At 37.5% G+C, this 14225-nt stretch overlaps 1 protein-coding gene across 4 annotated transcripts in view; it reads right to left on the bottom strand.

The window, feature by feature from the left end:
* LOC145996028 (phospholipid-transporting ATPase ABCA1-like) overlaps positions 1 to 14225 on the bottom strand; it is a 270557-nt gene that overhangs the window by 72583 nt on the left and 183749 nt on the right. For all 4 annotated transcript variants that reach the window (XM_083132208.1, XM_083132210.1, XM_083132207.1 and 1 more), the window contains one exon: positions 8090 to 8210. In XM_083132208.1, the coding sequence (XP_082988334.1) occupies positions 8090 to 8210 (121 nt within the window). The remainder of the gene's footprint in view (positions 1 to 8089; positions 8211 to 14225) is intronic.

The raw sequence follows: 14225 nt of genomic DNA on the forward strand, positions 1-14225 counted from the left end.
ACTTGAACCTCTAACTTGTTTGTATAAATCAATCATACACGATGAATTTTAAATATTCAAGCATTAGAATTATTTACGATCAAATATACAATAATAATAAAATGATAAATAGTAAATATAGATAAAACCTAGGAATTATCAACAAACATAAATATAAGAACACTTATATATATATATATAATGAAAAATTAATGACCTATACACAAAAGCACCAAACAAGTAATTACAATTTCAAAAATGACTAGATGCAAGAATCAGAGATTGAATTATATAAACCCGTATATAAATGGTAAATCACACAATTGCATTATAATAATATAGATATATATATAAATAAATATGATTGTTGGTTCTGAAACAAAAACAAATCAAGAAAAGACATAGAATATACATTATTTGAATATTTCCATTATAGAATCTTCCTAATAACATAGGTGATTGCATGCACGATGACCAGATAATGATGCAAATGGAATCATAATCGTATGTTGTCCCAAAATATGCCAAGGATCGATTTGGTAAAAAGATTTTGACGAATGTTTCCTCCGAAAAAATACATGAAAAGAAAAAGAATCTGAAATTAAAATATTGAAAAGAAGAGGGGATAGGAAAGAAGGAGGAAATATTGAAGTTACAGAGACATTTACGGAATGAGCATCTTTACAAAGTTACTAAGGCCATGGTGAAACATATATGCAAACATAAGTAAATTTAATGTTAAAGTCAAAACCAGCAAGTATATTATCAATTTTAAGATGCAATGGAATGAAAAGTGATTTTTGTTATGCAAATTGTAAATGTAAATGATATGATAAAAATGACACTACCATATATATATTATAAAAAAAGAACACATGTACACATTTACACAATAAATATCCTAATTTTCTCATAGAAAAAACTGATATCTATACACTGAAATGGTCAAAAACAGAGCATTAATTCTGCCAAAAAATTTATTATATGTAGAATGCAACATTAACAACAAGAACACTCTTATATACATCTTATCAAAACATGGGTTGCACAATTTCAAATACAGTCAGTACCCGTATATCAAGGTTGCGTACGCATTCTGGAAAGTCTTAGTCGACAAGAATGTACTTTGTGTCCAGCTTTATGGCAGAATGAACAGATTAATGGTGGTTGAGGTCTATTTAATGGTGATGGAGTATTCTCGACAAATAGTGAAGCTAAAGGAACGTTGAGAGTTACATCCGGAGATGCAGGTGGATCACGAATATGGTAGGGCTTAATATGAGAAATATGGACCTTTCTTACAAAGACTTGAGTATCAGGGTCAACTAGCAATACAGTTACAGGACCCAAAAATTTAAAGATTTTTGTAGGACCCGACCAACGTTCCTGTAATTTGGCGGAAACCTTTTGTAGTGCATTACTCTGTGGAAAGGTTCGAAATAGAACCAAATCGCCAACTTTAAATGTAGATGCCTGTCGCTTGGGATCATATTTCGTCTTACGAGTATGCCATGCTTTCTGTAAATGGTGGTATGCTTGTGCCCAACAACGAGCACGTTCGGAGGAAGGAGGACCCGCTAATTCTGAGTCACTTTGAAGCTCCCAATGAAAGTTCATCGGTCCGTCAATGTCGCGGCCGAATATTATTTGAGAAGGAGAAGTCTGAATACTATCATGAACCGCAGTATTAAATGCAAAAGCAATGGCCTGAAGATGAATATCCCATTTTGTGTGATCCTCAGAATGATAGCTGATAAGTGATGCTTTAAGGTTGCGAATAAAACGTTCAGCTAAAGATGGATTTGGGTAATAGGCACTTGTGTATATATGCTTGACCTGCGACTCAAACAGAAAATTATTTAAAAGACGAGATCTAAAGTAGGAAGCATTATCAGAAACTAGTTCACAGGGTGCACCAAATGTAAGAAACAAGGAACGAAGTTTTTCAACCACTTGAATAGATGTAGCAGAACGAATTGGGTACAATGAAACCCATTTTGAAAATGCATCCACTACTACCAAGATAAAATTATTTCCCCTGGAAGAACGAACTAAAGGTCCGACAAGATCTATATATAGGTGACGCCAAGGGTGTCGAATAACTTCTGAAGACAAAAAGCCCGGAGGCTTACGAATCGCCAATTTAGCCTTCTGACAAACATCACAGGTGCGAATATATTGCTTAATGTCCTGTCGACATGTAGGCCACCAATATATAGAATTTATCTTCTTGGTACATTTATTGACGCCCAGGTGTGAACCACCACAAGGTGTGTCGTGATAATAGCGACATATTAAATGCTGTAAAGACTGAGGAACAACCACCAATGAAGAATTTGTACGAGGCGGTTGCCACACCAAAAGATCTTGGTATAAGGCGTAATTTTTATCCTGTGTACCTGACTTAAGTGTTTGAATAATGGGAGATAACTGGGTATCTTTTTGTTGCAAATCAATAATATCAGTTTTGCTAAAAGGAATAATTTGAAGTTTTGGAGCTACACAAGCCAAAGAAGTTATAGGTAGTTGAGCTGATTGGAATTCTTCTGGACAAAACATACGGGAGAGGCAATCAGCAACGGGATTGAGACGGGAAGGAATGTGTTCCACAAGGTAAGAAAAGCGGGACAAATATAACAACCATCGACCGAATTTTCCATATTGTTCCGGGTGGCGAAGAAGCCAAGATAAGGCCTGGTTGTCGGTTTGTAGTGTGAAGGGCTTTGCCGTTAGGTATGTTTCAAATTTCTTTAGACCAAAAACAATGGCGCAACATTCAGCCTCATAAATTGAGTGGCGCCGTTCCAAATCAGTACGCTTACGAGAAGCGAAAGCAATGGGACGCAAGGAACCATCAGGCTCTCGTTGATTGAGGGTAGCCCCAAGTGCCAAACTAGAAGCATCACACTGTAATACAAATTCACGGGAGAAATCGGGCAATGCCAACACCGTATGATCCAAGAACACCTGTTTTAGCTTGTCAAAGTGAATTTGATCATCATGTGTCCAAACAAAAGTGGTCCCTTTTTTCTTTTTATCGGTCAGAAAACTGGTAATGTCTGCGTATGAAGGTATGAATTTCGCGTAATACGCCAATAATCCCAGGATACGTTGAAGAGCTTTCAAGTTCTTAGGGGGAGGGAGGTCTTGAATCGCAGAAATACGTTCAGGGTCCAAAACAAGCTGGCCCTCACGCAGAATATATCCAAGGTATTTAACTTCTGTCTGCAACCATTTGGATTTGGATGGGTTTACTGTTAGACCCGCTTCACGTAAGGCTTGTAATACCAATCTAAGATGCTGAAGATGAGTATTTTCGTCAGGGCTGTAAATTAGCAAATCATCAGCATAGTTTATTAAGAACTTGTATTTGAATTTGCCCAAAATTTTATCTAAAGCCCGTGTTAACAGCTGTGTGCCCAAATTTATTCCAAAAGGAACTCTAGTGTAACGATATTGTCCAAAGGAGGTAACAAAAGATGTTAGATTTTTGCTTGGTTCATCCAAACGAATTTGATGAAAACTTTTACATAAATCAAGGCATGAAAAAACCCTCGCAGATTGTAAGTGCTGAAAAATTAACTCAATCTTAGGCTGGGGAAAATTGTCATAAGCTATTAAACGATTTAATTGCTTATAAGAGCAAACTAGGCGGTGTCCCCCATCCTTCTTATCCACCAGAAAACATGGCGATGCATAAGCACTTGAACATTCTTCAATAATGTTTTGTGATAAAAGATCTGCAATTTGAGCACGTAATATGGCTGTTTGCGCAGGATTCAACTGAAAAGGTTTTGTACGGAATGGTACATCAGTTATAATAGGAATGGAAACTGGGTCCAATTTGCATTCTCCAACACGTTCTGTAACCACATCCTGAAATTCCTTTAACAATAAGTGAACAACTTCAGATGTAGTGACAGGAGAAGACTCCAAAGGGGGTGAAGGTGGAATATTTGTAATCTCCTTTACTTGATGTTTCCCAGTAAAGGAAATAGGTTCCCGAAAAAAGGGAAAGGTAAGAGTCGAGGTTGCAAAAGAAATACTAGCATGTGAATGGGATAAAAAGTCAGCACCCATAATAACTGGAAACGGAAGGGCATCCGAAATCCAAAAATACCATTTCCAAGATAAGGTATTGATTTTAACAGAGAGACAAACACGAGAAGTCAGGTTTAACGGTTTGCTATCCACAGTATGAAGCGTTTTGGTAATATCTTGGAGAATAGTGGGATGAACCTGAAGAGTGGATAAAAAACCACTAGCAATTAAAGAAACAGAACTACCCGAATCGAGGAGTACACGGGAAGGAGTAGAATTTATCAAAGCTTGTATCACTGGCACCGACTTTTCATTTATATGAAACGGATGATCCAAATGGATAATGTCGGAACTTAAATGGCAGTGAGGAAGTAATGTTATATCAGGTAAAGAAGAGGACGAAACTTGAGGCGATTGATGGGTGTCCTTCAAATCTGAAGAAAAGGAAGATGATTGTACATCCGAAGATTTTGATAGCGGTATATCAGAAGGTGAAACGTCAATGTCTGACTGGTAAGTAAGTTGGGATGTTTCTTCGTCCTTTACAAGGCCTGTCATTGCGGCTGTGGAATATAATTCACTATAGGAACGTAGTTCCATCGACCAAATTTCTCTCGCCATCTGCATAAATTCCTGAACCGATCTGGGACGTTGATACCCGACCAAATGAAGACGAGTCGACGATTGTAGACCCATAGTAATAGAATATAATAAACTGTCCTCCGACCAATCAATCGGTAAAATATGAAAGGCTTCGTAAACGTTACGCAGGTAAGAAGAAAGAAATTCTTTAGGATGTTGACTACGTAACAGATATTTTTCAATTAATACTCTCACAGAAGTAGGAGGGACCAATCTATGCCAAATAAGCCGAAGAAACATAGGCCATGGAAATTTTTCCAATAAGGCCTCATACCAGATTTCCCTAAATGGTCCCAAAGTTTTTGCAAATGCAATAAAGAGTAGGGATTCAATATCCAAAAGCTGTAAGTTAAGAGTTCTATGGATAATAAGCATAAATTGAAAAAGTAGTTCAGGATTGGAACCATCGGTAGAAGGTAAATGCTGCAATAAATCCATTGCAGTGTTATAACGAATGTGGTTGGTGAGAAAACTTTCATTTGGAGGTAATATAAATTCATTACTATTATGAATGGGAGGTGGATTAATAAATGGAGTAGGAGGAATCATAACATAATGTGTAGAAAGCGGGTAATTACATTGTTGTACATTGGTTAGAAGAGACATGTTAAAGACTCTAAAGGGATACTATAATTTAGCAATTCAGCCAAAAGAAAATAATGAGAAAAAAGGCGATTAATAATACGTTACAAAATTTCAAAGGCAAGAACTCTCTTTCAAAATCTTCAAAACTGTAACTGTTCTCTTTTTTTTTTTTTGAAAAAGGGAAAAAAAATAATTGTCTGTCCCCAAAAAATTTTTTTCAACCGTAGCTCTGCTGCCAGAAATTTTGTAACGTGCAAGTTGCCGGATGCTTTTATTCTATTGGGGCGAACTGGACCTCTTTTGTTACAACAATTTCCTAGAGTCGTGGATCGAAATTATGTGCATCTCGGCATACGTCACAAAATCTAAATGTGGGGGAGTGATTTAGTGATGGGAGCGTAACAGCATTCATAAGTGTATTCCCAAACAATTGTTAATGCATATAATATTCAAGGGATGAAACAGTATTCCCAATTAAGTCTTCAAAAATGCGTTGCGCAAACCCTGCAAAATAATTATGTCACTAAACTATTACTACACAATTTCAAGCAATCTACAAATCGCTAACTACTGTACCATACACGCTCTTACGCACTAGTAAGTATTAGCCCGTAGCAAATTGGGAAGGTATTTAAAGTAAATTGTATCAAGAGAAAGTCAAAGACTCAATTTTAACAATTTAATAACAATAGTGTAACTCATTTTTGGCATTCTAACAATCAACAATGGTTTTGAGCGTAAACTGCTCAGTAATAATCAATGAATTCAACAACAAATTCAAAAAGTGACAATGCATCAAAGGTAAGTCAAAAAGGTATATAATTTATTTTGACTCACGTATATGTCCAAGTTTTAAGTTTCTTTCATTCCTTTTTTTTTTTGTTAATCAAAAAAACATTCATTTTATCATTTATAATAAATAACTACTAATTGTTCGTGATCGCAGATTCATAAAAAAATGGACGAAAACCACATTTTTTGAAAAAGAAATAAACGTCTCCAAGAAATTACAAAAAAAAATCTTATTGGTACGTACAAAAGGTTCTACCCCATTAGATGCTCATTCCCAAATTAAGTGTTACATTGCCTCGTTCAATTTAACAAAGTTTTAACCAAGTCTAAACGACCCAAAAGGGGGGGGAATGTGAGGAGAAATGACGTTAGCGGAAACTTCGTCGCGATTACCTAATGTACCTTTTTGCGACGTGTCTTACAAAAAATGTCAACCGTTGCTCCAGTTAATACAAATGTGAATGCCAGCACATTGCAGAATAACCGATATGATACACTATTTTTGCACCCGCGTATTTTGAGTTTTCCTTTTATCTATTTAAAGTGAGGGGCAGGTAACGTGGTATCGAGATGAACAGTTATTTTACGACAAGCCGTATTCAGTTCTCTATTACGCGTATTTTTGTCTTTTTGGACAAAGGAAAGTTTTATTTCTGTAATATGGCGCACTTCGTAAGTAACTCACGCGAATCGTGCATCGAATATTGAATTCATGCTTTTTTGTCTATCGCACATCAATTCACCACTAATATAACAAAACCACTGTTGCCTACCTTGTTTTTGCACATTGCCTCTCTCGTAGTCCTGGAAAAAGGGGGTGCACAACTTCCTTCACTTTTTTGTCGTCAAATCCTCTTAGACCAGCGTACGTCTTGCTTGGGTTCCAACGTAGTACATTTTTGATTGCCAATTTTTTACTCCTAAGTGCAGACTGTTAAAATGGACTTTTTTCACAATCCGCGTTTCCACATAGTAACACGTAGCGTAATTCAAGAAATAGCGCTTACCGTCTTTTCAACAAATGTTCCGGAACTGTATTTTATGGATCGCTTGCAATTCATCGCGTGTTATAAGTAACATGGTATAGAACGTCAATGTTCAAAGTTTTGTTACCGATGATGCATTTAAAGCGTATCGAAAGAGTAGTCGACGGAACCAAACGCAAAACACGACTGTTGCTTCTACCAGCACATGTCAGATGCTATTTCCTTCCGTTGATTTTAGGGGGCGTGGTTTTACGATTCGATAACTGGAGAGTGATTATAGGAGCCATCTATCGTAACTTATAAGAATTAAATCATGAGCGATTATACATCGCGTAATTTTGAGCGGAGCATTTTTTTTTTCAACAAAGTTGGAAGTTGTAAGATTTTTGCTAAGTTACTTGCAACAAATCGTTACAAACTCATTCAGAGGATCAACCTAACTATAAATCGGAAATAAAACAGTACATTGCTGAACCAGGATCTGCTGTTGTATTGGAAATTCAAAAATGAATATTCAAACCTGAAGCAAGTGCTGAGAAAATACTTGGGCATACCTGCTGCATCAGTATTCAGTGATTGAGTGTTCAGTGTTGCTGAACACTGAACAGATTTGCGATAAGAGAAGAAGTAGGTTACTTCCTGAAGTGCTTCCAAATCTCGTGTTTCTGAAATTGAATCTGGCAGAACAGGAATTCATTTTGCATTTCAAAGAACTGCTTGTGTACTAATGTTTAATCTTTTGAGAATCCATGTTCTTCTTAAAGGTTCACATAACCACCTTTTGTAGATGCAAATGTACATTCGCATCTCTTGAGAATATATATGTATATACATATGATATGCAATAGAAATGTACATATCAAATTTATTTTTGTCATGCTGAAAATAACATCCCATTTCTATTTAATAATCTTATGTATCGGAATCGGTATCGGTTCCAAAAATTATCGGTGAGTACATCGGCATCGGTAAATTTTCAGCTTCGTCACATCCCTACAAAAAACCAAACATGATATTCTGTTACACATCAATACTGCACAAATTTACACATGCATATTACTAACCTTAATATTGTTGTAGAGTGTGATCTCAAGTTCATTAAGTAAAGCAGGTGTAGGTGTAGGTTTTTTACCAATAGGAATTAACTTCAGGTTGTCTGTCACACCAAACGTATAACCACCAAACCTGAAGGATGCATTATAAGAATTAGTTTACATGAAATAATTTTTCCCAATTCGTATGGAGAAATACTGCTTCAATTTTAATCACCAAAAGCAGTTAATACTTTTCTGGATTCCAGTAGGGCAGAAAAATACTGAACGACATTTACACACAGCGTAAATAATTATAAATTATGAAAAACTTTCATTTTTTTATATTTTGGGCAATGATTGTGTGACAATTGTGGCTATTTTAATACACAGATTTAATCAGATGAGAACCTTTGAATAGTCTCAAGCAAAATTCTAGTACATTGATCTATGAGGGGTTCAGAGCACAAGTGCCGCAACTACATTCAAGACAGTTTTCAGAGAAAGGCACATTTAAATAACGTAGTACCATGTTTAGATGCTACAGCACATAGTGGTGCCTCTGTGAGCAAGAATTTTAAATTTAGGAGATACTTCTTGAACTGAAATGTTGATGCTTCACATGTAACTCAGTATCCACAAAAATGCAATTACGCCATTTGTTCTCTGAACTAGGGATAGCCACAAAATCTGCATGATGGATATTAGTTATCCGATATCTGTGTCAGATGCAATGGATAATTTAAATATCTGGATAGTATGGATATCCAGATAGTACAGATTTGTAGAAAATCTGTGCAGTGAAATACGAACATGACAAATACAATAATATGTAGATAGCCTGTAAAATTGATAAATGATACAACTGTCCAGATAATGCACACATTTAGATATCCAGATATTTCAGATAATCCGATTACTGTATCTAGATAAATCAGATAATCTGAATATCTGGTTAATCTGGATATCTGGATAATTCAGATATCCCAATAATTAAGATATCTGAATAACCCAGACATCCCAATAATTCAGATATCCAGTTTTATCTGGATTTGGCCATCCCTACTATGAACCCCTCCCATGCCATAGTTACAATGGACTACAGTTGAGACTGCTTTATACGTAACTCAGTTTTGTGTAATTCTGTTTTATACATAAATTGCTGTAGGTCCCGGCAAAATATAATTTAAAAACGTGTTAATTAAACCTTATTTGTATGTAATGCATTTATATGTACTAATTTTCATAAAATACAGTTGATTTGTATGTAACCAAGCTACAAAAATATAAATTTCTTGTGGTTACGAAAACGCAAGTGATTTTCAAACACAAAACAAGATACTAGGGCATGGTGGCACTTGATCTTGAGTTGTGAGAAAGATGAGTGTGGTGTGGCATGAAATCAGAAGAGAAAGATTTGCCGCACTTGTTCAGAACATGAGACATTTTCTTTTGTACGTAATCGTGATATGAAACTACACATGTTAAAAACATGCCGATGACTGACGTTTCTAGTGTTCCATAAAAAAAAAACAAAAAAAAAACAGCAGTTCCTTCAGTGAACGTTTTCGGTTGCTACTGGTCGGTAAGGTAAACAAAAAGAGGAAATGTTACACGCTTAACCAAAAAAAAAAAAAAAAAAATGTACACAGGAAGTGGACGCTTATCCACATAAAACTTAATAACTTTACTTATAGATTCATTAATTTACCACTTTGACAGAAATAAGCTGTATTACGTACATCTTGTTCCTCAAATAGATACAATTACAGTATTTTAATAATGATATGGCATGGTATCTAAATCTGATTTGTAAGTAATTCTCAGTAATTCATATTATTTTTTTTCTACCTTGACATACGTATAACTCAGGTTCAACTGTTAGCATTTATTTTTAAAAAAAGGTAAATGTTAAAAATCGTTAACAATTAAATGCCTTCTGTGATATATGGTAATTCCAGCAATATATTTGCACCAATATCCTCTGGGATATTCATTTATCCCACTAAGGCACACTGGATCCAGCTTTGGCCACCTCTTTTCACCTTCTCTCATATTATTTCAAGAAATGTATTTCCAACAGTAATATGTCATCAGCAATTTTGATACAGTCAGGACACTAAAATCTACCACCACATTGACTGTCCTGATGCAACATGATCACCACATCACAAGAACATACATCAATTGAGGAGAGCAAATTAAAATTTTGGCTGAGAAAAGATGCAATATGGACATAGGCTGTAATGAAATATTAATGGTTACTTTGGGAACATGCTTTGGCTCAGAAAATATTCCACAGATTTATACTTGTGTTGATACATGATACAGTGTGTTATGATTAATTTGCTGTCATCTTTATACAGGGTGGCTCAATAAGTGATTTAACACCCCCAGTACAAGGCCACTGCAGCATGGAACGTGAAAATGGCGATGACCAATCGTTGCCTGGCCAAGGGGAACCACATTGACGTCACCTGCATGGTCGGCAGCCATCTTGATGTCCGCAATCTTGAAATCAACTTCAGAAATTTAAATGGGAAGGGGGTCGTGCGACATATCAAAATGGGCTAGAATTTCACCAGGAAAACAACTGTGACATTTGTTTTCACCTAACTTTAATTGTTGCAAAGTTATAACACATGCTCAATATGATGTCCCTCTTGCGCAACACACACGTGTAATCGTCTCTCCTATGACCTTACCACATTCTGAAGAACCTCAGGAGTTATTGCAGTACAGGCATCCACAATGCGTGTGCGCAAATGGGACAGATCCCTGATTTTCGTAGCATACACCACGGCTTTCAGGTGTCCCCAGAGTTAAAAGTCCAATGGTTTCAGGTCAGGTGAGCGTGCAGGCCATTCCACAGTCCCTCGGCGACCAATCCAGTGGTGAGGGAATTGTTGATCCAGGTACTGACGGACTATCATCCCATAGTGCGGTGGAGCACCATCTTGCTGGAACCATTCAGGACAGCTCCCATCCTCGGACAGTAAGGATGGTAAGATCTGCTCCCGTAGCAGAAGCAAGTAGCCCTCTGCATTTAAGTTGCCCTCAATGAAAAATGGACCAACAAGTCGGGAACCCCAAGTACCGCACCACACCATTAGCTTCCCACCTCCCGTCACCTTGCAGGGATCTGTCCAATGTGGATTTTCGGGTGACCAGTACCACAGATTTTGCTTATTCACCTCTCCCAACACATAAAAATTAGCCTCATCACTGAACAGAATCTTGCTACCGACGGCAGGGTCACGTTGCAGTTGTGCTATGGCCCACTCACAAAACTGCAAACGCCTGTCTGGATCGTCCTCACTAAGGTGCTGCTGCAGCTGTATCTTATACGGATCCCAGTGGTGGTCACGTACAATCCTTTGAATTGAACCCCTGCTGACACCACTTTCCAGCGCCAGTCTCCGTGTGCTACGGGTTGGGGACTTTGCAAATGATGCTAACACTGCTACAGCAGTACCCTCATCCTTGGCTGTTTTCGGACGTCCATATCGCAGTTTGTCGTCCACAGATCCAGTATCTTGAAACTTTGCCAGCAAATGGCTGACGGCCACATGTGACACCGGTTGTCTTGCAGGATTGCGGTTATTGAAGTCTGCGGCAATGTCACGCGTACTTCTCTCCCCTGACATCAATATGATTGCAAACCGTTCCTCACGTGTTAGTGGCATTTTCGTTCAGATCAGTGAAAAAGGAAATGTGCTACTCTTGACACAATCAATTCACATCATCACTCTTTTAAACTTTTATGTAAAGACAAAACACAATCGTAATTCCCATGTCAACCAATACTACAAGATATGTACATACTGGTAAGTCAATATCCGGAAATTTTCAGTGATTGGTCTAAACAATAAATATCACATACTAACGATAATTTGAACAATAAACATTTAAGCAAAAAGGAAAGGATGTGTCACTCTCCCATGCGGGAATCGCCCTTATATTTAAAGTTAGCTGAAAACAAATGTCACAGTTGTGTTCCTGGTGAAATTCTAGCCCATTTTGATATGTCGCACGACCCCCTTCCCATTTAAATTTCTGAAGTTGATTTCAAGATGGCTGCCGACCATGCGGGTTACGTCAATGTGGTTCCCCCTTGGCCAGGCAACGATTGGTCATCGTCATTTTCACGTTCCATGCCACAGTGGCCTTGTACGGGGTGTGTTAAGTGACTTATTGAGCCACCCTGTATAGTGAGTCTTACGGCAGACATGTCCAAGGAGCGGTGGCCAGCACGCTGTGCGATGAAAGCGCATCTGTTGGCATTTAGTCCACAGCTGTAAGGTGTTAACAAGTGTTTTAGATTGTTCTATTTTACTTTACGTATTACTGGTGCTTTTCTGCAGTCTAATAATGCCGCTCTACAGGTACAATTTAAAACAACAATTTTTTATGTATGACTCTGACGGCATTATGAATTCTTGTAGGGAAGTTAGAAGATGTATTGTAGTAGAATTCCCAGATGTTCCTCTTCCACACAGACAGATTTCAGATACTGTGAACAAATTTAGGGAAAGAGAGTCTGTTCTTGATAAGAAGCAAGGGAAAAATGGCATGTGCTTACTGAGGAGAAGTTAGATTACGTTGGAGTACGATTGGAATATACCCCTCAAAAATCCCTTCTGTGCCTTGCACAAGAAACTGACATTTCCAAGTTGTCTGCATGGCGAGCTATCAAGCATTTAAACCTGAAGCTATCAGGCATGTCGCATGATAATGTTCGCATGAGCATGTGAACACTCATGTATATGTCTTAAATTACTACATATTAAATGCACACACACACACACACATATATTTATTTATTCGAAAAAATACTTTGATGTACGAGTATATACACACAATTTACTCTGACGTGACTTCTTTCATGCCTGATAACTTTTCTAGGTAGTTGGTAACGCTGACTCCTACGGTGTTCCACGGAGGGCGATGAACACAATTGCTGTGCATGTTGCATAGAGCTGACAGCTAAGGGGCTGTAGGCCACTATACCCCTAAAATGTTCACAGCGCTGTGCGAACACTGATGCAAGCAGCAATACTTCTTACATTCGGCACCAGAGCGCAGCATATACAAGGCATGTCTAGTGGGACTCAAAAAGGTCTGCGCCACATAGTTGCAAACTTTAGCGAGAATTCGCTAAACCTGGCGGATCTTAAACAAATGAATGCGATGTGTCAGTGTGTGTTCGTGAGCCACTTATTCGGGCAAATCAGCAAGTAGTCCCATTCTCAATAGATAAATTTAAAAGTATATAAATATATGTTCTAAAAGAGAATTGCTAAAGTTAATATTTTTTCATCGCACAGTGCTTGTAATTGATCAATTCACTCGAATGCATGGATGGGCAAAGGACACATCCTGGGCGTTTGTTACCATTTGCACATATACACGCGACTCGAATCCAAAATACTGCCCCTGGAACGATTCATTTCGTGTAATGTATGAGATCAAGGATGCTAAATATGTTAATCACGATGATGCATCGATGTTACTGTACATTTTAAATCAGTGGTTCTCAAAGTGTGTGCCGCAGCACTCTGGGGCACCGTGATTGACTTACAGGGGCACTGCGAAATGTTCCAATATTTTCACTGAATTGTTAGTCAATGATATGAATGTTTCAAATATGTGCTTATTTAGTACATTTTACATAAAAAAAAATGTTTCTCAATTTCAAATATGTGCTTATTTTTTAACTAATGGCAAGGAACCTTACAAGTAACTGAGCGTTGCAAGTGTTATATACGCCTACATTCTGACTTGGGCACCGCGGAAAAATCATGAAACACTAATAGTGCCGTGAAGCCAAGAAGTTTGGGAACCCCTTCTTTAAAGGGTCAAAAATCAATCTCTCTGAATCATGTCAAAATGATGCTACGAGGAAAAATACAAAACATGAGGAAAGCGAGCATTGTCACATTGTCTGATACTTCAATCATAAGCATCATAACCTAGTTATTGGGGGGGAGGCATTCTGTACAATACCCAAATATCTTACATGCACATAACACACTATTTCTGGACTCTTTGGAGGATGCGTCCTCCCCTCTGTCCTGCTAACGATGCACGTGCTTTAAATGCTGAATGAATGTCGTTGGTTAACAGATGATCTGTGTACTAAAAAGTAGATTACGAAGTATGGTAGTAT

The sequence above is a fragment of the Lepisma saccharinum genome, chromosome 12 (genome assembly GCF_977018435.1).
Source record: "Lepisma saccharinum chromosome 12, izLepSacc3.1, whole genome shotgun sequence".
Lineage (NCBI taxonomy): Eukaryota > Metazoa > Arthropoda > Insecta > Zygentoma > Lepismatidae > Lepisma > Lepisma saccharinum.